The 26,797-nt window shown below is 43.7% G+C and overlaps 1 protein-coding gene across 1 annotated transcript in view; it reads right to left on the minus strand.

Moving 5' to 3' along the window:
• DCX (doublecortin) overlaps window positions 1-2,074 on the minus strand; it is a gene marked incomplete at both ends in the record, with an annotated part of 39,029 nt that extends 36,955 nt beyond the window's left edge. Inside the window, one exon of the mRNA XM_079764570.1 lies at window positions 2,051-2,074. Within this exon, the coding sequence (XP_079620696.1) occupies window positions 2,051-2,074 (24 nt within the window). The remainder of the gene's footprint in view (window positions 1-2,050) is intronic.
• Between the last annotated feature and the right edge of the window lie 24,723 nt (window positions 2,075-26,797).

Raw genomic sequence — 26,797 nt, forward strand, 5'->3', positions numbered from 1 at the left:
GGGTAAAGACATACTGAATGCCATTGTCTTTCCATTTTTCATGGTAACCTTGTATCAAGAGTAACTTTGGAACCATGTCCAAATGGAATACCCTCTGAACAAAAGTCAACAAGCATATGGCCTTACCAACGTTACCTTTCCTTAGAGACACAGAGATGACAGAGTAATCCTAGCCCAACTCTGGGGCCAGGGGTCTGGGTCAAGGGTCTAGACCAAGACAAGTAAGAAAGATCTTCTTAAGCATGTGGTGGAGAGGCTGTGACTGACTGAGAGGGGAAAGTTCCTCTCTTTATCATTTTCATTAGTTTTAAAAGAAGGATATCAATTCTTAACTTCTTTGCCCCCCCTCCTCCAAATTGAACTTGTGTTAAAAATGGACCCAGAACCTGGTCAAGGCCCAGAATACCATTCCTTCCTGAAGAACAAGAAGGGGGAAACTGTCCTGACCACTTAAAACCTAATCAAGAGCAATGGATCCCCATAGGATTGAAGTTCTGCTGGTAAAGACATGTTTCCAGGATTCTTCTCACCCTCTAGTCCCCTATGCATTGCAGCTTGTCTAAAATAGAGAGACTATCTTCACAACCCTTTTGTTGCATAAAGCAACAAGGGTCCCTGGGAAAGTATGGTAGTCCCTGTAGTCTACCCAATTCTCAGCTTTTCTAATTCTATCTGACTAGAGGCTTGGTGCACGAAATTTTTGCACTAGGAGAGGGGGGTCCCCTAATCCCAGCCTGTGCCCTCTCACAGTCCACGAGCGCTCGGAGAAGCAGGCCTAAGCCGTCAGTTGGACATCCTTAGCACTGCTGTGAAGGCGGGAGAGGCTCCCACCACCGCCGCTGTGCTCACCGGCTGTGAGTCCGCTCACCGGCTGTGAGTCCGGCTTGTGGCTGAGTGGTGCTCCCCCTGTGGAAGCGCACTGACCACCAGGGGGCAGCTCTTGCATTGAGCATCTGCCCCCTGGTGGTCAGTGCACATCATAGCGACCAGTTGTTCCACTGTTTGGTCAATTTGCATATTAGCCGTTTATTATATAGGATAATTAGTTCAGCACACCAGGTAAAACCCAGGAGAAACCATGAAGTCAAAACATTCTTATCTCAATCTTTAGTTTGAAAGTATTAAAAGCTTCTAATTGTTCTAAGCTACCCATTTAAGCTGCAAGCAATGACTATCCAAAGGCACAGTGCTCACAAACTAACAATGGCTTGTTGGGTACACTATGTTACATTTGAAAAATGTTTATATTAATAATATTATTCTCCATTCTGGGTCTATTCAATTCCTGTTCCCTCAGCCAATATGATTGCAAGCCTTACACAAAGCAAAAGATGCATAAAGATTATCCCCATTTTCTCAGCCTCCCAATCATACAAGAGATGTTAAGAGAAAAGAAGGAGACTTGGAGAACTGTCAGGGTTGCTCCTATCAAGCTTCTTCCAGGTCTAAGTTCTGATATCATCAAATAATATAAAATCCTTCTTTAGCCCCTTGTCCCTCACTCATTCATTCATTCCACAATCTCCACAATCATGTAATGATAATCAGAACTACCACTAACTGAATGCTTACTCTGTGACAGGAACTCTGCTAAGTACTTCTAAATTTGTCACCTCATTTTACTGCCACAACAAATCTTAGAAGTAAGTATTATTATCTTCACTATTTTATAGATGAGAAAACTGAGGCCCAGAGACAATAAGTAAATTACTCAGGTGGAAAGGGATGAAGCCAAACAAATGCAGATATGACTCTAAAGCCAGTGCTTTTATCCACTTGGTAATACAAAGCACTTAGGGATTGTCCATGCACTGTGGAGATAAAGATGAATAACACTCAGGTCATGACTTCATGGAGCTCACAATCGGACAGAATGAGAGACATTGAAACAGAGGATTTCAATGAGTGGTAAGATAGAAGAATATGTAGGTGCCATGGGAGCTATTTAGTAGCAAGTGAACCAGTTACTGGCTGGCACTGTTAATTCAATAAGTACCCTGCATATTGTTCTGGAAGCAGATCCAATGACAGAGGCTACAAGGCTTCAAACCCTGATGCACACTCCCACTGACATCTTGGAATTTAGCTTAATAAAATCTGGAGCCCCTAACTTGGATACATTGTATGTCTCTGAATTATTTTCTCCATGACACCTCCTTAACCATGAAGGGGTTTCCCCTGACCCTGACTGGCTGCCTTTACTTTTTATCATGAATGAGGAAAGCCTCATGCTTGAGTGTCCTTCCACTAATAGTCTCTAGGATTTAGCACTTTGTTTCAAAACCTGCCTGTAGTAATTTTTGAGGAAGATGGCTGCCGACAGGAAGGCAGACTGCAAGATAGTGTGTGAATGAGAGAACAAAAGGAGAGTGTGTGGTAGCACAGGGAGTGTATATTTGTGGGAGAGGGACAGCTATACTCCAAGGGACTGTTGGGGATCGCTGGACCAGGTTCCCCTGACCGGGCAGCCTCCACTGCTGCTGAAATCTCTCCCAGAGCAACCCCCTCTGACGTGAAGACCACACCATCTTGAAAGGGAGAGTGGCTATTATCTGAAGCCTATACATCCCGGGAATCTACAACAACAAAACCCAGGGAATAGCTGCAAACCCAGGAACACTGGACCTCAAGCAGCGTGAATATGCAGACTTAGATGAGCTCTGCACCTTCTCACTGAAAGGTCAGATTTTGCCTAGGAAAAGGTGAGGTCTGCAATCCAGGCAGGAGAGAGAAACACACACAAAGGGAGCTAGAGGCTCTGGGGAAGTCTGCGCCCCACAAAAATCCATGGCCCTTGGGGCTAGCATGATCTACAAATGTTGAAGGGGATCCCCACAGGGCTGCTAGCTGACGGGAACTCTAAAAAGCAACCCATAACTGGATTGGGCGCAAAAAAGCAGCCTGAAATTTTAACAGTGTGCCCAGCTGCTTAGTGCCAGGGAAAAAAAGACACACACACTCACAGACTTGCGCGCAGTGCCAGAGGGTAAAAGTCACGATTTCATGCACTTACTATGGCTCTTTTTTTCTCTTTAAATACTTGCTTTTGATTACTAAGCCCAGTACATAGGGTCACCCAATTGGGGACACTCTCAGAGACTGCAGGGGAAAGTTGTTTTTGTGGAACCTGGGGATCAGAGCCGGGAGTAATGAACAGAGAATCAGCTCTGGGGCAATCCATACTCCCAAACCAGTATTAAGTGTGACAGGGAAAACAAAATCTAAATACTGGCTAGAGAGTACTTATAGCCCCAGAGGTCAATCCAGAAACACTGCCACCCAGGGGTTGAATCACAAATTGACTCTTGTGTAAACACAAATAAAGGAGTCTAAGAAACAAAGAAATACTGCCTGCTGGAAAATCAGGACTGTGGTTTATAACACAGAGGAGCAGTGGAATGCAGGGAACTTCAATACTGTCCTGATTACCAGACAGGAAACAGGTGTACCATACAAACAGTAGAGGAAGTGAATGACCTTCACTATTGCACATTTTTAATTTTTTCATATTTTACTTAAGAAGCTAAATTTTTTATCTTTGTTCCTCACTTGATTTTACCTTTTTAATTATTATATTTTTATTTTTAATCAGTATTATTACTACTACTATTTTACCTTTTTTTTTTACAAAAGTGTCATTTTATTTTCTCTTTATTTTATTTTATTTTATTTTAGGATTAATGTTTTACATTGTATTTTAATTTTTCCTTTATCATCATTTTACTCTATCTCAACTTTACCTTTATGCCAACATTCTCTTCCTCCCTTTTCCCCTCTTGTTGTCCTGTTTCTCTTACCCTAATCCTGTTTTAGGTTTTCAATATTCCATCTTTTTACCCCCTGTTAAAAATTCACCCTATTTATATACCTAATTCCCGAATACATGCTCTTAGTCCATACACACCTCTCTCTTCTATTTCTTCACTATCCAAATGTTTTCTCTCCCTGCCCTTTTTTTTCTGTTTTTTGATGTTGTTGTTATTTTTTGTTGTTGTTGTTCTGTTTTGGTTTTTTGTTCTAGGTTTTTTTGTTTTGTTTTGTTTTGTCTTGCTTTCCCTCTGTCCTATTGTTGTTGTGAACTTGATTGTTGATTAGATTGGTTATTGTTATGCTTATTGGTGACATTGTTATACTTTTTTTGTTTTTGTTTGTTTTTGCGTCTGTTTTTCTTCTCCTCACTTGTTATTAGTTGTTGTTTGTAGTTTGCATTCATCTTTGGGTATTTGTTGTTTACATTTTTTGGGATTAGTGGTTGTTCTATTGGAGAATTCTCCCCATATAAATAGTTTCCCCTCACCCTCTTTTTTATTCTCTTTCTTTTCCCTCTTACTTTTTTTTCCTTTTCTCAATATCATTTTTGCACCTCCCCCTCTTCTTTTCTTATCTCCTAATTCTCTTTTCTCTGGTGGCTACCTTTATTTGGGGCTATTAGTATCATGAATACATTGATGTTCAGTGACTTGTGCATTGTGCCTTGTTGTGTTGTATTTTGTGCCTTTAAATCAACGCAGGAGAGAGAGCTACATAACCAGATAGCCGGAGAAGAGAGATCATGGGGAGACAAAGAAACAGCCCACATAGGAAAGAAGAGGAGGCATCACTAGAAAATGAAGTAAGCGAAATGGAGGCAAGTAATGTGTTAGAGAAAGAATTCAGAGAAATGGTCATAAGGTCGCTGAAAAGAAGGGAAGATAAATTCAACAATAGGTTTAAGAACCAAGAGGAAATGAAGAAGAACCAAGAAGAAATGAAAAATAACATCGCTGCTATAAAAATCTCAATAGAAAGCATCAACAGTAGACTAGAAGGAGGAGAGGACCGCATCAGTGAACTAGAAGACAAGGTAGAAAAAAATACCCAAGCAGAGCAGATTCTAGAAAAAAAAAAAACTTAAAAAACAGGAGGAGAGCCTAAGGGAACTTTGGGACAACACAAAACAAAACAACATCCACATAATAGTGGTGACAGAAGGAGTCCTCTTCTTCAGAGCAAGGAATAAAAAACCTGTTTGAAGAAATAATGACAGAAAACTTCTCTGAAATAGGGAAGAAAAAGATAACACAAATCCAAGAAGGTCACAGAGTCACAAACAAAATGAACCCCAAAAGACCGATGCCAAGGCACATTATAATTAAATTGGCAAACACCAATGACAAAGTAAGAATATTAAAAGCGGCCAGAGAGAGACAGAATATTACCTACAAATGATCCCTCATCAAACTAGTGACTGATTTTTTAACAAAAACACATCAGGCAAGAAAAAAATGGAATGAAATATAGAAAGTCATGCAAAGGAAGGGTCTGAATCCAAAAATACTGTACCCAGCAAGACTATCAATCACAATTAAGGGTGAAATCAGGAGCTTCACAGACAAAAAAGGACTAAGGGAGTTTATTACCACCAAATCAGCAATGCAAGAAATGATACAGGGTCTGCTATAAAAAGAAGAAATAGGAAGCGAAGAAGGAACACAGGCATAAAGAATAAAAATGGCAACAACAACAACAACAACAAAAGTACCTATCAATAATAAGTTTAAATGTAAATGGATTAAATGCCCCAATCAAAAGACATGGGGTAGCTGAGTGAATAAGAAAACATGAACCATATATCTGCTGACTACAGGAAACCCACCTCAGAAAAATGGACTCACACAGACTGATGGTGAAGGGATAGAGAAAGATTTTTCAGGCGAATGGAAATGAAAAAAAAAGCTGGGGTAGCAATACTTATATCTGACAAATTAGATCTCAAAGTGCAGGACATAATAAGAGATAAGGAAGGCCAGTTCATAATATTAAAGGGAGAAATCCAACAAAAAGAAATAACACTAGTAAACATATACACAACCAATAGAGGAGCACCAAAATACATAAAAAAAAACTTCTGGAGGCTATCAAGGGAGAGACTGACAGCAATACAGTCATAGTAGGGGACTTTAATACCCCACTATCACCACTGGACAAATCCTCTAAACAAAAAATCATCAAAGAAACATCAATCTTAAATGACTCACTAGATCAGATGGAATTTATTGACATCTTCAGAACATTTCTCCCCAAAGCCACAGAATATACATTCTTCTCAAGTGCACATAGGTCATTTTCAAAGATAGACTGTATATTGGGTCACAGGCAAGTCTCTTCAAATTCAAGAAGATAGAAATCATGTCAAGCATCTTCTCAGATCACAATGGCATAAAATTAGAAATCAACTACAATAAAAAAAATTTAAAAATCAAACACCTGGAGATTAAATAGCATGCTATTAAACAATGACTGGGTTACCAGAGAGATCAAAGAAGAAATAAAAAGCATCATGGCAACAAACAAAAGTGGAAACACAACAATCCAAAATCTATGGGACACAAGGAAAGCCGTCTTGAGAGGGAAGTTCATAGCTCTACAAGCCTACAGCAAAAAACAAACAAACAAAAAACAACAACACACACACACAAATACACACACAAGAAACAATGGTAATAAATTACCTAACCCTATTTCTTAAAGAGTTAGAAAGAGAACAATAAGAAAAGCCCAGTGTAAGCAGAAGGAAGTAAATAATAAAGATCAGAGCGGAGATAAATGACATAGAGACCAAAAAAAAAACAAAAAAAAAAACAAAACAAAACAATACATAAGATCAAAAATACCAAGAGCTGGTTCTATGAAAGGATAAACAAGATTGATGAACCTCTAGCCAGGCTCACCAAGAAGCAAAGAGATAGGACCAAATAAACAAAATCAGAAATGAAAGAGGTGAAATAACAACCGAATCCACAGAAATACAAATGATTATGAAAAAATACTATGAACAACTCTATTCCAACAAAATGGACAACCTAGATGAAATTGACATATTCCTAGAAAAATACAAGCTCCCAAAACTCAACCAAGAAGAATAAAAAAAACCTGAATAGGCCAATAACTACTGGAGAAATTGAAACACTGATCAAAAATCTCCTAGCAAACAAAAGCCATGATCCAGACGGCTTTACAGGGGAATTCTACCAAGCATTCAAAGAAGAACTAAAACCTATCCTCCTCAGACTATTCCAAAAACTCTCAGCAAAGTGGGAATAGAGGGATCATAACTCAATATAATAAAAGCCCTATACGACAAACCTACAGCCAACATCACACTCAATGGGCAAAAACTAAACTCATTTCCCCTAAGAACAGGAACAAGACAAGGATGTCCACTTTCACCACTCCTGTTCGACATAGTATTAGAAGTACTAGCCATAGCAATCAGACAAGAAGAAGAAATAAAAGGCATCCAAATTGGAAAAGAAGAAGTAAATCTGTCCTTATTTGCAGATGACATGATATTATACATAGAAAACCCCAAAGACTCCATGAAAAAACTACTAGACACAGTAAATGAATTTGGCAATGTAGCAGATACAAAATTAATGCCCAGAAATCTATGGCCTTTTTATACACCAATAATGAACTCATAGAAAGATAAATGAAAAAAAAAAATCCCATTTACCATTGCACCAAAAAAAATTAAGATATTTAGGAATAAACTTAACCAAGGAGGTAAAAGACCTGTACTCAGAAAACTATTAAGACATTGAAAAAAGAGATAGAGGAAGACATAAACAAATGGAAGAACATACCATGTTCATGGATTGGTAGAATCAACATCATTAAAATGTCCATATTACCTTAAGCAATCTATAGATTCAATGCAATACCTATTAAAATACCAATGGCATATTTCAAAGATATAGAACAAGCTCTCCAAAAATTCATCTGGAACAAAAAAAGATCCTGAATAGCCACAGCTATCCTGAGAAAGAAGAACAAAGTTGGAGGGATCACAATATCAGACATCAAACTATATTACCAAGCCACGGTTCTCAAAACTGCCTGGTATTGGCAGAAGAACAGACATATAGACCAATGGAACAGAAGAGAGGACCCAGAAATGGACCCAAGCCATTATACTCAAAAAATATTTGACAAAGGAGGCAAGAGCATACAATGGAGACAAGGCGGTCTCTTTAGTAAATTGTGCTGGGAAATTTGGTCATATACATGCAAAAAAATGAAACTGGATCACCAACTTAGACCATATACAAAAAGAAACTCAAGATGACTAAAGGACTTGAACGTAAGATGGGAAACCATAAAAATCCTACAAGACTCCATAGGCAGTAAAATTACAGACATATGTCGTAACAATATCTTTAAAGACACAGATCCTAGGGCAAGAGAGACTAAGGAGAAAATAAACAAAAGGGACTACATCAAAATAAAAAGCTTCTGCACAGCAAGAGAAACCATCAACAAAACAACAAGAAAGCCCACTGTATGGGAGAACATATTTGCCAATGTTATCACTAATAACTGTTTAATCTCCAACATTTACAGGGAACTCATACAACTTAACAAAAGGAAGATAAACAACCCAATCAAAAAATGGGCAAAGGACCTAAATAGACACTTTTCGAAAGAGGACATTCAGAAAGTCAATAGAAACATGACAACATGCTCAAAATCACTAATCATTGAAAGATGAAGATCAAAAAAACAATGAGGTACCACCTCACACCTGTCAAAATGGCTGTCATCAACAAAGGACAAGTGCTGGAGAGGATGTGGAGAAAAAGGAACCCTCGTGCACTGCTGGTAGGAAAGCAGACTGGTGCAGCCATTGTGGAAAACAGCATGGCGTTTCCTCAAAAATTTAAAAATAGAACTGCCATTTGACCCAGTAATACCCCTTCTAAGAATATATCCCAAGAAAACAGAAACACCAATCAGAAAGGATATTTTTCACCCCTATGTTCATAGCAGCACAATTTACAATAGCTAAGATCTGGAAACAGCCTAAATGCCCATCAGCAGATGAGTGGATTAGAAAACTAGGGTACATCTACACAATGGAATACTATGCTGCTATAAAAAAGAAGGAATTCTTACCATTTGCAGCAGCATGGATGGAACTGGAGAGCATTATGCTAAGTGAAATAAGGCAGGCAGTGAAAGAAAAATACCACATGATCTCACTCATTTATGGATAATAAAGAACATTATAACCTGATGAACAAAAAGGTAGATACAGAGGCAGAGAAGCATCCAACAGACTGTCAAATTACAGTGGGAAGGCTGGGGAGTGTTGCCGGGGGTAAGAGATCAACCGAAGGACTTGTATGCATACATATAAGCATAACCAATGGACACAAGACACTGGGGTGGTGGGGTGAGGGCATGTGCCAGAGGTTAGGGGAGGCTGGGCTGGGAGAAGATCAATAGGGAAAAAAAGAGACGTATGTACTACTATTTGTAATATTTTAAACAATTTTATATATATATATATATATATATATATATATATATATATATATATATATAATGACAAGCCCCAAATCCTATCTAATAAAAGGGTAATATGCAAATTGAACATCAGTCCAACACACAAGATGGCCACCCCCGTGTGGTCAAAGATGGCCACCCCCATGTGGACACAAGATGGCCACCACAAGATGGCCAGCAGGGGAAGGCAGTTGTGGGAGATCAGGCCAGCAGGGGAGGGCAGTTGGGGCGGCCCAGGCCTTCAGGGGAGGGCAATTGAGGGGGACCAGGCCTTCAGGGGAGGGCAGTTGAGGGGGACCACGCCTTCAGGGGAGGGCAGTTGGGGGGACCAGGCCTGCAGGGGAGGGCAGTTAGGGGGGACCAGGCCTGCAGGGACGGGCATTTGGGGGCAACCAGGCCTGCAGGGGAGGACAGTTGGGGGGGACCATGCCTGAAGAGGAGGGCTGTTGGGGCAGACCAGGCCTGCAGGGGAGGGCAGTTAGGGGGGACCAGGCCTGCAGGGACGGGCATTTGGGGGCAACCAGGCCTGCAGGGGAGGGCAGTTGGGGGGGACCATGCCTGAAGAGGAGGGCTGTTGGGGCAGACCAGGCCTGCAAGAGAGGGCTGTTGGGGAGGACCAGGCTTGCAGGGGAGGGCAGTTGGGGGTGACCATGCCAGCAAGGGAGGACAGTTATGGTTGACTAGGCTGGCAAGGGAGGGCCATTGGGGGTACCAGGCCTGCAGGGGAGGGCAGTTGGGGGTACCAGTCCATTAAGGGGAGGGCAGTTGGAGGTACCATGCCTGCAGGGTAGGGCAGTTAGGGGTGACCAGGCCAGCAGGGCAGGGCAATTAGGGGCAATCGGGAAGGCAGGGGATCAGTTAGGTGTCAATCAGGGTGTCAGGGGAGTGGTTAGGGGGTGATCAGGCTGGCAGGAATGCGAGCGGTTGGGAGCCAGCAGACCTGGATTGTGAGAGGGTTGTCTGAATGCCCGTTTAGGTCCGATCCCACTGGGCAGTCGGACATCCCTCAAGGGGTCCCAGATTGGAGAGGGTGCAGGCTGGTCTGAGGGACACATACACCCCCCCCTCCCCTGCACGAATTTCGTGCACCAGGCCGCTTGTCAATAAATAATTATTAATATTACTTGAAAAAATAAAAATAAAAAACCTGCCTGTATTTTCATTAGTACTCGCCTAGTCATTCCCATTAGATCACAGGTTTCCTGAATGTAAAGACTAAGTATATCCGGCCCTCTGTATCTATCCATGGTTCCTGGTATAGGGCTTATCACATAGTGAGAATGTAGCCAGGACTGTTTTTAACTCAAACATACAAAAAGTGTGTGGGGGGAGGGCTTTGTAAGGACATGCAAAGGCAGAAAAGTAGAAACAGGAAAGCAGAAATCAGTGTGGCAGAAAGTAGAAACCAGCATCCAAAGGTTTTGAAAGGTAACAAATTTAGGAATAAGAAAGGAACAAGAACTGTGAAGTCAGAAGTTATTCTTCGCATAATTATGCCAACTAGTTTGAAAACTTAGATGCTTAGATGAAACAGATGATGCTTAAAAGAAAACTTAAATAATGAAATTAGCTCAAAATTAATAGAAAACCTCAAACTAACTATTGGCCATAAAAATCATTTAATAAATACTTCAAACAGCAACACTTCACCAAAAGGCACCAGAACATTCATTTTGGAGGTATTTGTGGAAATTGCTTCCCAAGAAGAAAAACCAAAAGCTCAAAAGCAGCCATTGCAGTGACACACCATGATATCCTATTGTAGGAAAACAAAGCCTTCACATATTGCTCTAGTGATTGCTGTTACAAAGACCTACCCTCCTCCAATCCCAAGCCTCTCTGCCCCACCCAGGCTTTGGGAAAGTCTTTGCATACCCCTCCTTTGGGGAGCTTCTAAGAAAGGCAAAGCCCCCTATGCTTATGACACACTCACAATGGTGGGGGCTGGCTTCTAACACATTCATTTTGCAATCCAGCTGTTCAGCATCAGGTTTCTTGTGTGATCCCACCCCACATTTTTCCGGCTCCAAAATGTAGACCAATTCACATTGTGCATGTGGATACCCAGCTTTCCCAATTGACTTGGATAACACAACATCCCTCCTCTACTTTGTTACAGAGCTGGAAAAATATCAGGAACACAAAATACAGCATCAAAGTGGCCCAAGGATTCACAGGTGGCTCATGAGAGTTGAGAGTAGCACTTCGGGGTCTTGATTGAATTCAGGACAAAACAATTAAATTTCCTGATAGAAAATGCTTTCCTAGAGCCCTGAAAGGCATGTATATAGCCTAGACAGGAGAGGCCCCATTTGTCGTAACCAGTGTCTGATACTCATTAGAACATTTTACTGGATTGAAAACAAAAGCATCTTTATGGATCTTATTTTTTATCTATGAACAAGAAAACTCCTATTTATTACTCTAATTGGCAACTAAGTATGCAATGGAGAAGAAGAACAAAGGGAAAGAGGGTGAGAAGGAAGAGGAAAAGATATAGTAACAAAGAAGGAAGAAGGAGGACAAAAATGGAGTGTAACCCTGCCAGAGTTGCTCAGTGGTTGAGCATTGGCCTATGAACCAGGACATCACAGTTCAATTCCCGATCAGGGCACATGCCTGGGTTTATGGGCTTGATCCCCAGTAGGGGGTGTACTGGAGGCCTATCAGTGATTCTCTCCCATCATTGATGCTTCTATCTCTCTCTCCCTCTCCCTTCCTCTATTAATTCAATAAAAATATGGTGGTTTTTTTTTTAAAAAAGAATGGAGTGTAAGAAATTATTCCCAAATGAAACTCACACTACACACATGGTTTTTGAAATTCCATGGAAGCAATGCAACACAAAGTCCACCTTAGTTTATGTTGCAAATGTATAATTTTGACATTAGTTCTTTGAGATAAAATGTCCATCATGAGGTGGAAACAGAAGTGATAAAAATAATAATCATTATACTACTCACAGCATCCTCAGGGAAAAAGAGTCTTGTTGACATCAGCTTTTGTATGAGTCACATTTGAATATTCAAGTCAGGGACAAGAACACAAAAACATGACACCTATGTTTGTAATTAACCAACTGCCAGTTCAAAATCAATAAAATCAACTTTAACATTGAGCCATTAAATCAATGTTCTTCCTTTTAAAAAAATCAGAAGCTATTGGGTGAAAAGAAGCTAGCTTCATTGTACATTAGTTAGTGTGAACAATATATTATATAGTCCATCCACTGACTTAAAGGTCAAAGTAAAAATGGGGATATGAAGACAATAGATCACTGTGTGAGAGTAGTTTTATTCTATTAGCTGCAAATGGCAAGTTCATTCTGACTTGATTTAACCTTGAAAAATTCTCCATCTAGATACTGACACTTAGTTTTCATATGTGCCTACTGTTGGTAGATTCTAGATTTCACTATCTAATTGTTCAGAAAGAAATGTTGTCTCAGGAAGTAAGATCTTGCTTCTATATGTATTAGACTCACTTTCAACATGCAAAATATTTTCATTGAAAGGTCTATCCCACTAATATTCATTCATTAAACATTATGGCAAAAGAACTATGTGAGAGATTCAGAAATATATATATGCATATATATATATTAGAGAAATATGCAAATTAGGTCAGGACTCAATAACGGTCACGAACAGCTCAGGAGGAGTGGCCAGGCCTGCCCTGAGCCTGAGAGAACAACATGTAGGTGCAGCCCAGAGCCTGAGAGAAGAACACACAGGTGCACCTGCTCCGAGCCTCTGCAGTGCAGCTGGGAACAGGCCCCCAGCAGACACACACACACAGGGTGCCTGCTCCAAGCCTCCGTGGCGCGCACACACACACACACACACACACACACACACACATGGGGTGCCTGCTTTAAGCCTCCGCAGAGTGGCTGGGGACAGGCCCCCAGTGGACACACACCCCAGCAGAAACACACACACACACAGCGCCTGCTCGGAGCCTCCGCGGCACAGTCTGACATGCCCTCATCCTTCTCCCTGTCTCATATCCTGGAATTATTATTCCTTATTTTGACAGACACTTGAGTGAAACAAGTAGCACCATCACATCCCAGTTAAAAGATCATCAATTACAGTGAAACTACACTTTCACTTCATCTCAGCCACTATTTCCAAGGCTGTACTCTGAGCCTTATCACCACCTGCAACTGCTAACATCAGAAATCATAGCATGGCCCTGGCCAGTGTGCTCAGTGGTTAGAGCGTCCACCTACCCACTGAAAGATCTCAGGTTCAAGGGCACAAACCTGGGTTGCAGGTTCGATCCTCAGCCTTGTTCAGGGCAGATGCAGGAGACAACCAATTTATGTGTCTCTCACCTCTCTCTCTCTCTCTCTCTCTCTCTCTCTCTCTCTCTCTCTCTCTCAAAATCAATGGAAAAATATTCTCTAGGGAGGATTAACAAACAAAAAAATAAATCATAGCATGTTGTCCCTGACATCATATTATATGATTTCTTCTTTTTTTTTTTCTGGCCTATCAATGATCTCCTCCTCCTCCCCATTCATATTATTCTTTGCATAGGCTGGGCTGTGGATTCACCTGAATCAGTGGAGATAGAGCCCCCACTAGGCATTTCAAACAGATAGAATTTAATATTGGGAATTGGTTAACAAAGGGTTGGAAAGGAAAGGCTAGAAGAGGGGAAAAAAGTGAAGTTAGAGATTAATAGCTACAGGAAGCCATTCTCATTCTCATGGATGAAGGAGCCAGGCCATGCCCTGATGAGGCTGCTGAGAACTTGCTCCTGCCATTGGAACAGTGTTGCCAAGGAAGACAGCAGCCTGTGGACTGCACTGCCTCTGCCCCTACCCTTGCCCCCACCCCTGCTGAGCCCAGTGAGGAGCAGAGAGTAGAGCTTCTCCACTGCGTCCATGCTCCACAGTGAGAAGTTAGCTGCCAGGGGCATCTAGGAAACGCAGTTTCCCCTGAACTACAGGAAAGCACAGAAGGGCATAGATGGAGCTCTGAGCCAACAGACAAAACCTACCCTTTGCCTATTCAGCATTTATTCTCACCCTTTACCCTATATTAAACTTCCATGAACAATAGCAGGGTCACACAAATACCCCTTAAATAATTGAAGATGCTGTCACTTTCCCAAAAGAGAGGCACAAGGACTCATCAGTCATTATTTCCAAATCTAGGTGATCTGCTCCCACTTGAATTTTCTTAGAATAAAGGTAATCATCAGTAATATTTCTTATCTATAATAATAAAAGTATAATATGCTAATTAGACTGGACAGCAAAACGACCTTCCAGACATCATTCCGGACGTCCTTCTGGATGAAGCTGCAGCAGCGGGGGGCGAGGCAGAGGCAGTTAGGGGTGATCAGGCAGGCTGGTAGAAGGGTTAGGTGAGATGAGGCAGGCAGGCAAGTGATTAGGGGTGATCAGGCAGGCAGGAGAGCAGTTAGGGGCAATCAGGCAGGCAGGCAGAGTGGTTAGGGGCGATCAGGCAGGCAAGAGAGTGATTAGGTGTGATCAGGCAGGCAGAGTGGTTAGGGGAGATCAGGCAGGCAGGCAGGCAGGCAGGCGAGCGGTTAGGAGCCAGCAATCCCAGATTTCTAGAGGGTGCAGGCCGCGCTGAGGGATCGCCCCCTCCCCTGCACGAATTTTGTGCAGCAGGCCTCTAGTATACAATAAAAGGCCTCTGTCTTCACAGGTGACAGCATAATAAGCAAGTTAGCACTAGATAAAAAATTGTAACACAGGGCATACTACTATTAGCATTGTTATAGAGGCACAAAGAGCAATCGGCACCCAAAAGACAAAGAGAACAAGTCTAATCATCATGAACACTGGGGAAGACTTCACAGGTGACACAAAATCTGAGTCTTGAAGGATATGTAAGATATAAGTTGATGGAGATAGGAGTAAACAGTATTTTGGGTAACTGCATAAATAAAGGCAAAAAAGCAGGAACATGCCTTTTTCTTAACAGTACTGGGAACAAAAGTCGATTATAGTCACAGAGATTCTAACTCTCCAAACACAATTCCCCAGACCCATCTGCCAGCCTTCTGCACAGACAAAATATACAATTGCCTACTTGTGAAATTCGGGGTGAAGAGAAGGAGAGTGTCTATGGGGAGAGGAGTGGCCCCAGTGGTGAAAAAGAAGGAACCTTGTGGCAAGGAAGACAAACCACACTGATTTCCCAGTCTTGGCAACAGTGTGTCCTGTCCATAATGAGTGGCTAGCAAGCTTCATAAAATAAGTTAATGAGAGATTCAGTAAACATCATGGATGAGGCATTTTCTACTCTCATTCTGGAACATTTCCTGCTTGCCAGCCCTGGATGGGCTCCAGCCAGAGGTTGACACAGGGTTGGCTTGAAGAGCTTATTTCTGGTGTTCTTATCAAACTTGTTTTTATGGAGTTATCTTGAGGTCTTACCTGTGGGTTTTTCTTGTCAACATTTTTGCCTGGGCAAACAGCTCCTTGGTTCTGCAGTGCCTCTATTGACACAGATGTATTTATTCAACATTTTAAACTTTCCTAAAATCTCTGGTAAAATGATAACAATTTTACTTACATTGTTAAGATATTTTTAATGTTTTCAAAACACTTCCACATTTATAGAATCTTATGTTTTCTTCCACATTTCCAATTCTTCTTTCAACCCAATCCAATCAGGCTTACTTCCCCATCACTCCACCAAGGCTGCTCTCATCAAGGTCAGCAATAACTTCCATGTTGTCAAATCCCACGTCACTTCTCTGGCTTTGTCTTACTAAATAAACCCCTCAGCAACGTTAGATGCAAATTAAGCTAGTCCTTCTTAAACACTTGCACCTCTTGGCTTCTGGGACACTGCAGAATTATGGATTTCCTCCTACATCAATCTCCTTAGCTAGATTCTCTTCCTCTTCCAGACTACTCAATATTTGAAAGCCCCAACATTCAGTTCTCAGAACTTCTTTATTTACATTTATTTACTAGGTGACCATATCCCATCCCAAGGCTTTACATTAGAGATATTTTTTAAAATTTTAACTTTTTGACTCTTGTAATAATACAGCTTAAAAACATACATAGTACAGCTGCACAGAGATATTCTTGTTCTTTACATCCTCAATTCTATGATTTCTATGATTTTTTTTCTATTTTTAAAAGCTTTTTTTAAAATTTTTAAATGTTTTTGTTAAAAACTAAGACACAAACACACATTAGGCCTACACAGTGTCAGGATAATCAATATCGCCATCTTCCACCTCCACATTTTGTCCCACTGGAAGGTCTTCAGGGGCTGTCTTTTCCTTTAATAACCATGCCTTCTTCTAGAAAAGCTCCAGATGTACCTGCCTGAGGCTCTTCTTAAGGAGGTGTCACTCTTTTCAGAAACAGGTCTGTGGTGGTTTGGTTTGTTTATTTCCTTTTTCATCATATATATGCTTGTAAGCAGATAAGGCACCATAAACCTTTTCTTTATTATTAAAAACCTTTTGATTAGGGTCCATATTTTCAAACATTTTAAGGAGGTTGTTGAGGCCTGCAAAAGTTTTTGTTAAACCCTTCATTGTGAATTTTCTTGGGCATTTTTCTTTCTTTTCCTACAGTTTCCTTTTCTCTTGCCTCTTCTTCAGCTATGTGTCCTTGTTTCAGTTTCAACAACTCCTCATTAGTGAATTCATCAGGAACCACCTCTAGGAGCTACTCAGTGCCATCCCTATCCATAGCCAGGTTAAAATTGTTTGCAATCTCAACCACAGCCTTGTGGATTTTTTCAACCTCCTCATCAGTGGCAAATTCTTTGAAGTCATCAATGAACCTCTAGATGTATTCTTCCTCTTTCCATTTATGCATTCCTCAGTGACATCCCTCCAAGCCCAAGAAAGGTTCTTAATGTAGTCATAGATCTTATAATCCTTCCAGAATTATATTAGCATCTTCTCAGTGTCCTTTTAAGTTGCAGCAATAGCCTGGATACAGGTTCTCCTCAGGTAGTAGGCCTGAAAAGCTGCTACAACTCCTTGATTCATTGGTTGGATCAAAGATCTGGTGTTCAAGGAGAGGAACATCACTTTGCTATTAGGACGAAGATGACCAATAAAAGGAGGACATCTGGGTATATTATCAACAATAAGCAAAATTTTGAAATGTGTGTTATTATGCAAAGAGTATGTTTCCATGTTGCTGGCATAGCAATTCAGGAGGGCATCTTGGAAGAGGAGTTGGGTCATCCATGACTTTTTAATGCTCCTGTAGGATACTGGCAGTGTGTGCTTACTGATATGTTTGAAGGCCCTGGGTTCCTCACTGTACCAGATTACAAAGTATTTCAATTTGTAGCTGGCAACATTGTCCCCAAGCAAGACTATTACCCTGTCCTTAAAAGTCTAGCATTGACTTGGCCTCCTTATGGATGAAAGTCCTTTCAGACATCTGTTTTCAGACTGGGGAGGTTTCATTCATATTCAATACTTGCTCTGGCATAAAAATTTTCTCAACAATCAGCTTATCTAAAGTTTTCAAATATTCTTCAGCTGCCTTCACATCACCCACAGAATCACCACATATATATAAAAGCCTAAGCAACCAGCCTACCGACCATAGCTATGACAAGCAATGACCACCAGGGGGCAGACACTCAATGCACAGGCATGGAAATATGGAACAGACTGAGGAATCTCAGAGGGAAGGGGAGAGGGGGGAGAGTGGGAAGAGATTAACCAAAGATCTTACATGCATATTAGAGGCCTGGTGCATGGATTTATGCACCAGTGGGGTTCCCTCAGCCTGGCCTGTGAAGATCAGCCAAAACCAGCTCTCCGACATCCCCCAAGGGTCCTATATTGTGAAAGGGCACGGATCCATGCACCGAGCCTCTAGTTTTTACATCCTATCTAATAAAAGAGAAACATGCAAATTGACCGTACCTTCATTATGCCCACCAGCCAATCAGAGTGAGTATGCAAATTAACCCAACCAAGATGGCGGTGGCCACGGAGCTGGAGGGAGCAGGAGGCTTGGGTTGCCCACAGCGATGGAGGAAGCCAAGATTCCCGCCTGCCCTGGCCGGCCCTGGCCTCTGCTCAAGGCTACAAAGTTTCAATTATAGAAGATAAATAAATCCCAGATACCTGCTTCTAGCCGGCCCCAGCCTCCACTGAAGGAGGCGCTGAAAAAAAAGGAGGGGCTGGGAGCTTTCCCTGAAAGGGGTGTGGCCAGCCTGAAAACAGCCCTCAGCCCCTCACCCAGGCTGGCCACACCCTCATGGGGTGAGGGTCCTAGCTGGGGGGTTTGGCCTGCAAACAGCCATCAGGCCCTCACCCAGGCTGGCCAGGCCCCCCAGCGGGACCCCCACTCTGATCCAGGACATTCTTCAGGGCAAACCATCCGGCCCCCACCCATGCACCAGGCCTCTATCTATACTAATAAAATGATAATATGCTAATTAGACTGGGACACCTTCCAGGAGACGTTCCAGACGTTCTTCTGGACAAAGCCATGGTGGCGGGGCTGAGGTAAAGGCGGTTAGAGGCCAGGAGGGGAGGGCAGTTGTGGGTGATCAGGCCAGGATGGGAAGGCAGTTGTGGGTGATCAGGCTGGTTGGGGGCGGGGCCATTGGGGATAAGCAGACCAGCAGGGGGGCTAGTGGGAGTGAGCAGGCCATCAGTGGGGGTCAGTTGGAGGTGATCAGGACAGCGGGGGGAGCAGTTCGGAGAGAGCAGGCCAGCAACGGGGCAGTTGGGGGCAAGCAAGCCAGTGGCGGGGGCAGTTGGGGGCAAGCAGGCCAGCAGGCAAAGTGGTTAGGGGCAATCAGGCAGGCAGGCAGGCAGGCAGGTAAGTGGTTAGGAGCCAGCAGTCTCAGATTACGAGAGGGATGTCCGACTGCTGGTTTAGGCCCTATCCCTGTAAACTGGCAGTAGGGCATCCTTCGAGGGGTCCCAGATTGGAGAGGGTGCTGGCCGGGCTGAGGCACACTGCCCCATCCCACCCCCACCCTGTGCACGAATTTTGTGCACCGGGCCACTAGTAATATAATAAATATTGAATCATTTAAGCCACCCAGAGCTAGCAGTGAATTCAACATCACAGTCAGGTCAAGCCTTTTCTTTCAACATCACATAAAAAGCACATTTTGTTTTGCTCATTATCATCATGGTGCTGAGAGGAATTCACTTCTGTATTTGGTCTGCAATCAAGGCTATTAGAAGTTTTGAAAGGGGGCAGAAATAGAATGTTGGGGAACCAGCTAGTATTGTGAGAAATATTAATCATGCTCTGTTAACTGTGATTGTGCCTTCTTTATTTAAAGAAGGCACATTCTAACTTGGCTGGTAGCTGCACTCAGGACATGGGAGCTCATCTGGAGATGCAGCCCACCTTCCCCATTTGGAGCCTGCCTATTATCATGGAAAGATTAACTTTGCTGCAGAAACCAGAATTGCCAGCCCTTTTTGCATGCCTGCAGGCTTTTGCAAATCTCTAGCCTGCTTACCTGTTACCTGCCCATTTGGCCTTCCCTTTGGCTATTTCCCCATGTAACCCCAGCCCTTGCACATCACTAAGTCCTTTGAAGACCTCAGGCCTTTTGCATATCTGTAAACTGCCCATTTGCCTTTTTGCCTACTTTACTTTGTACTTCTGCCTATATAAGCAGCTGGCTTATGGTGGGCTGCAGAGCAGATCTTTGTGGATGACCTGCTGTTCTCTCATACTGCCGGCAATATTGGAATAAATGCTCATATATGATTAAACCTGTCTCTGCTTAATTGGCTTGAGTAGTGACAAGCAGCATGGACCCATTGTTTGTCCAGTTATAGTTTCTCTTTGGGTGGTGGGCACGTGTATCATAGAAATGTACACTTGAAACCTATATGATTTTATTAACCAATGACATCCTGATAAATTTAATTTAAAAAAAGAAGTTTCTCCATATCTGATATAGAACCGTCTCAATTTTTTGATTAATTTTATTGCATTCAATGAAGCAGGTCCTTTAATGTCTTCCATAACTTTGTTCTTGTTCTTCAAAATGATAGCTATGTTACAATAGAACACTTCTGACTGGTGAGTGTTAACCATCACTTATTTTCCACCTTCATAGTCATTCATTACTTTTAATTTTGTTTGAAGGTCATCACTAATGTGGCCTCTTACTGGCAATATTAATAGTGGCTTTTGTATGTTCATGAGCCATGATGAACAAAACAACACGAGATTAAATCAAGCACAAGAGAAAATGACACAATCAAGCAATGCCATAAACAAAAGATGTATGAGATTGCTGCAGTGGAAGGTGGCATATGTTTTATAGCAAAATTGGCTTTTATATATAAGTAGAAAGAGAGTATACTATAAAATAATGAATTAAAGTATAGTATCTAAAATAATAAAAGTGTAATATGCTAATTAGACCAGACAGCCAAACAACCTTCTGGACATAATTCCGGGCATCCTTCCGGGTGAAGCCATGGTGGTGGGGAACAAGGAAGAGGCAGTTAAGGGCAATCAGGCAGACAGGTGAGCAGTTAGGGGCAATCAGGCAAGCAGGCAAATGGTTAGGGGCATCAGGCAAGCAAGTGAGTGCTTAGGGGCAATCAGGCAGGTAGGCAGAGTGGTTAGGAGTGATCAGGCAGATAGGCAGGCAAGCGGTTAGGAGCCAGCGGTTCCAGATTGCAACAGGGATGTCCAACTGCCAGTTTAGGCCCGGGCCCCCAAGGGGTGCCAGATTGTGAGAGGGTGCAGGCCAGGCTGAGGGACTCCCCTCCCATGCATGAATTTTGTGCACAGGGCCTCTAGTAGTAAATATATAAACCAATAACATAGTGGTTTATTATCATTATCAATGTACACTGAGTGGCCAGATTATTATGATCTCTGAATGCATAATAATCTGGCCACTCAGTGTATATCCTACATAATAAAAGGCTAATATGCAAATTGTCCCTTCGACCAGGAGTTCGACCAGCAGACAGGCCAGCCAACTGCCCATGTCCCCTCCCTTTGGCCAGGCTGGCCGGACCCCATGCACGAATTCCGTGCACCGGGCTTCTAATATATATATATCCTCTCTAATAAAATGGTAATATGCAAATTAACCATCACTCCGCTACATAAGCCACGCCCACCAGCCAAGCCACGTCCACCAGCCAATCAGGGCGAGTATGCAAATTAACCCTAATCCAAGATGGCTACAGCCACAGAGAGCAAGGTTTCCCAGGTAACAGAGCAAGCCAAGCTTTCCAATAGCCGTTGCAGGCCTAAGCCTCCACTCAAGCTACAAAGTTTTAATTATAGAAGGTAAACAAATTCAAACAAATGGCGGCAGAATGGAGCTTGAGAGAGCAGGCCAGGGTTGCCGGCGGCAACAGGGGAAGCAAAGCTTTCCGCACACCCTGGCCCGGCTCACCCGCTTAAGGCTACAAAGTTTCAATTGTACAAGGTGAATTAACTGCCACAGAAATGGCTGTCGCCCCTGGAGGGAACAGCAGGCTTGGCTCCACTCCAGGATACAAAGTTTCAATTGTAGAAGGAAAATAAATTCCAGATACCAGGGCCTCCTCTTGGGTCGCCAGGGTGCGTGGCTGGCCTGCAAACCACCACAGGCCCCTCGCTCAGGCCGCCCCATACCGCGAGGGAACCCCCACCTGATCCGGGACACACTTCAGGGCAAACCAGCTGGCCCCCACCCCTGTACCAGGCCTCTATCCTATCTAATAAAAGAGTAATATGCAGATTGATCATCACTGCAACACACAATATAGCTGCCCCCATGTGGACACAAGATGGCCACCACAAGATGGCCAGCAGGAGAGGGCAGTTGGGAGGCACCCGGCCTGCAAGGGAGGGCAGTTGAGAGGGACCAGGCTTGCAAGGGAGGGCAGTTGGAGGTGATCAACCCTGCAGGAGAGGGCAGTTAGGGGTGACCAGGCTGGCAGAGGAGGGAAGTTGGGGGCAAACAGGCTGGCAGGGGGGCAGTTAAGCATCAACCAGGCTGGCAGCAGAGTGGTTAGGGGGTGATCAGGCTGGCAGGCAGAAGCGGTTAGGGGCAATCAGGAAGGCAGGCAGGTGATCAGTTGGGAGCCAGCAGTCCTGGATTGTGAGAGGGATGTCCAACTGCCCGTTTAGGCCCGATCCGGGATCGGGCCTAAACAGGAAGTTGGACATCCCTCGAGGGGTCCCAGATTGGAGAGGTTGCAGGCTGGGCTGAGGGACAACCCCCTGCCGTGCACGAATTTCATGCACCGGGCTTATATATATATATATAATATATATATATATATATATATATATATTATATATATATATAATATAATATAATAATAGACAAATATGCAAATTGACCGCACCTTCGCTACACCCAAGCCACGCCCACCAGCCAAGCCACGCCCACCAACCAATCAGGACGAATATGCAAATTATCAAAACAAAGATGGCGGCTAATTTGCATATCGCGACAGCGTAGAAAGAAGCCAAGAGCTGCAGAAGGGAGCAAAGCTGCAGAGAAGCAAGCAAGCGGGGGGGGGAGAAGGGAGGAGCGGAGGCGGGGCCAGGGGAGAAGGGAGGAGCGGAGGCGGGGCCGGGGGAGAAGGAAGTTGAGCAGGCGGGGCCGGGGGAGAAGGGGCGGGGCCGGGGGAGAAGGGAGGAGCAGAGACGGGGCCAGGGGAGAAGGAAGTTGAGCAGGCGGGGCCGGGGGAGAAGGGGCGGGGCCGGGGAGGAAGGGAGGAGCGGAGGCGGGGCCGGGGAAGAAGGAAGGAGAGCAGGCTGGCGGAGAAGTTAGAAAAGCAGGGGGGCTGGTGGAGATCGCGGGGCGGGGGACAAGGGAGGAGAGCAGGCAGGGTGGGGTAGAGTGCAGCAGGAAACCCTATTGCAGGATTTTTCCTGCAACGGGAACGCTAGTATATATATATATATACACACACACACACACACTAGTGGCTCGGTGCATGAAATTCGTGCATGGGGGGAGGTTTTCCCTCATCCCGGCCTGCACCCTCTCCAGTCTGGGACCCCACGAAGGATGTCTAACTGCCGGTTTACAGGGATCATGCCTAAACCGGCAGTTGGACATCCCTCTCAGAATCCGGGACTGCTAGCTCCTAACCGTTCACCTGCCTGCCTGATTGCCCCTAACCACTCTGCCTGCCGGCCTGCTCACTCCCAACTGCCCCCTGCCATGGGCTTGCTTGCCCCCAATTGCCCCCCCCCACCAGCCTGATCGCCCCCAACTACCCCCTGTGCCAGTGTGCTCACCCCCAACTGCCCCCCGTGCCAGTATGCTCGCCCCCAACTGCCCCCTCTGCTGGCATGCTTTCCACCACTTTCCCTCCCCACTGACCTGCTCACCCCCAACTGGCCCCCCTGCTGGTCTGCTTACCCCCAACAGCCCCGCCCCCCATGAGCCTGATCACCCAAAACTGCCGTCCCATCCTGGCCTGATCACCCATAACTGCCCTCCCCTCTTGGCCTCTAACCGCCTCTACCTCGGCCCTGCCATCATTGCTTTGTCCAGAAGAACGTCTGGAAGGTCTCCTGGAAGGTCACCTAGTCTAATTAGCATATTACCCTTTTATTAGTAAAGATAGAGGCCTAGTGCATGGGTGGGGGCTGGCTGGTTTGCCCTGAAGGGTGTCCCGGATAAGGGTGGGGGTCCCGCGTGGGTGCCTGGCCAGCCTGGGTGAAGGGCTGATGGCTGTTTGCAGGCTGGCCAAGACCCCCAACGGAGACCCTCACCCCATGGGGGTGTGGCCAGCCTAGGTGAGGGGCTGAGGGTTGTTTTCAGGATGGCCACAGCCCCTTCAGGGTGGGAGAGGTGCCGCTGGGGTGCCTGGCAAGCCTGGGTGAGGGGCTGATGGCTATTTGCAGTCTGGCCATGCCCCCTGGTGATCCAGGCTCCCAGCCCCTCCTTTTTTTCTTTTTTTTCTTTTTTCAGCACCTCCTTGAGCAGAGGCCAGGGCCAGCTGAAAGCAGGTATCTGGGATTTATTTATCTTCTATAATTGAAACTTTGTAGCCTTGAGCGGAGGCCAGGGCCAGCCATGGCAGGCAGGAAGCTGGGCTTCCTCCATCTCCAGGGGTAACCCAGGCCACCTGCTCACTCCAGCTCCATGGCCACTGCCATATTTGTTGGGTTAATTTGCATACTCACTCCTGATTGGCTGGTGGGTGTAGCGGAGTGATGGTCAATTTGCATGTTTCTCTTTTATTAGTGTACTAGCGTTCCCGTTGCAGGAAAAATCCTGCAATAGGATTTCCTGCTGCACTCTACCCCGCCTCCACTCCTCCCTTGTCGCCCGCCCCACCTTCTCGGCCAGCCCGCCTGCTTTTCCCTTCTCCCCCAGCCCCGCCTCCACTCCTCCCTTGTCGCCCGCCCCGCCTTCTTGGCCAGCCCGCCTGCTTTTCCCTTCTCCCCCGGCCCTGCCTTCGCTCCTCCCTTCTCCTCCCCCCGGCTTGCTTGCTTCTCCGAAGCTTTACTCCCTTCTGCAGCTCTTGGGTTCTTTGACGCTGTCTTGATATGCAAATTAGCCACCATCTTTGTTGGGGTAATTTGCATACTCGTCCTGATTGGTTGGTGGGCGTGGCTTGGCTTGTGGGCGTGGCTTGGGCGTAGCGGAGGTGTGGTCAATTTGCATATTTGTCTATTATTAGATTAGATATATATATACACACACACACATACTGAGTGGCCAAATTATAATGCTTTCAGAGATCATAATAATCTGGCCACTCAGTGTATGTACATACATAAATGTATGTGCTATACTTTTATGACTGGCTTGTTTGCACCGGCATCACCACAAACATAAGTAATGTGTTACAATGTTACAACTACAACATCATTAGGTGACAGGAATTTTTAAGCTCCATTATAAGCTTATGGGACCACCATCATACATGTGATCTGTCATTGACCAAAACATTGTTATGCGGTGCATGTATGTATTTTTTATTATCACATATATGACCCAGCAATTCTACTTCTAGGTATATACACAAAAGAATTGAAACCAGAGACTCAAATAGATACTTGTACATAATGTTTGTTACCACATTATTTACAAAAGCCAAAAGATAGAAACAATCCAAGTGTCTATCAACAGCTGAATGGATAAACAAATTGTGGTATAAACATGCAATGGAGTCACATTGTATTCACATATTCATTGTATTCATACAGTTTAACCAAAACCAAAAGGTAAGATTTTTCTCTTTTTTACTGCTTAGTATTATTCCATTGTGTAAATGTATCACTACATTTTTAAAAATTTATCTTTATTATTGAAAGTATTACAGATGTCCCCGTTTTTCCCCCATGACCCCCTCCACCCTGCCACTGCCCCCTCCCCAGGCCTTCACCACCACTGATTTTTTATCCACTCATCTACTCACAAGTACTTGGGCTGCTTCCAAATCATAGGTATTGTAAATAGTACTGCGATGAACATAGGGGTGTCTATATTCTTTTGAATTAGTATTTCAAGTTTCTTTGGGTATATTCCCAGAAATAGAATTGCTGGGTCATAAGGTAGTTCTATTTCTTTTCTTTTTTTTTTTTTTTTTTTGAGCTAACTCCACAGTGGTCACAGCAATCTGCTTTCCTAGCAACAGTTAAGGGTTCCTTTTCCTTCACATCCTTGCCAACACTTATTGTTTGTTGATTTATTGATGATAGCCATTCTGATAGGTGTTAGGTGATATATCATTGTGGTTATAATTTGCATTTCTCTGATGATTTGTGACATTGAGCATCTTTTCATATGTCTATTGGCTATTTGTATGTCTTCTTTGGAATAGTGTTTATTCAGGTCCTCTGATCATTTTAAAAATATACATTTTATTGATTTTTTTACAGAGAGGAAAGGAGAGGGATAGAGAGCTAGAAACATCAATCAACTGCCTCTTGCACACCCCCTACTGGGGATGTGCCTGCAACCAAGGTATATGCTCTTGACCTGAATCGAACCTGGGAACCTTCAGTCCGCAGGCTGACCCTCTATCCACTGAGCCAAACCGGTCAGGGCTCTTTTGCTCATTTTTAATTGCGTTGTTTGTTTGTTTGTTTTTTGGTGTTGATTTGTATAAGTTCTTTATAGATTTTCAATATTAACCCCTTATCAGATGTAACATTGGCAAATATGTTCTTCCATATAGTGGGTTATCTTTTCATTTTGTTGATAGTTTCCTTTGCTGTGCAAAAACTGTTTTTAGTTTGATATAATCCCATTTGTTTATTTTTTCTTTTGTTTCCCTTGCCCAAGGAGATATATCAGAAAAATATTATTACCAGAAATGCCTGATATTTTACTGCCTATGTTTTCCAGGATTTTTATGTTTTCAAGTCTTACATTTAAGTCTTTAATCTATTTTGAGCTTATTATTTTGTATATTGTAAGAAGGTGGTGTAGTTTCTTTCTTTCTTTTTTTTTTTGCATTTATCTGTCTAATTTGCCCAATACAATTTATTGAATAGACTGTCTTTACCCCATTGTATGTTCTT

Source organism: Cnephaeus nilssonii (genome assembly GCF_951640355.1).
Source record: "Cnephaeus nilssonii genome assembly, chromosome: X".
In the NCBI taxonomy this organism is placed as follows: domain Eukaryota; kingdom Metazoa; phylum Chordata; class Mammalia; order Chiroptera; family Vespertilionidae; genus Cnephaeus; species Cnephaeus nilssonii.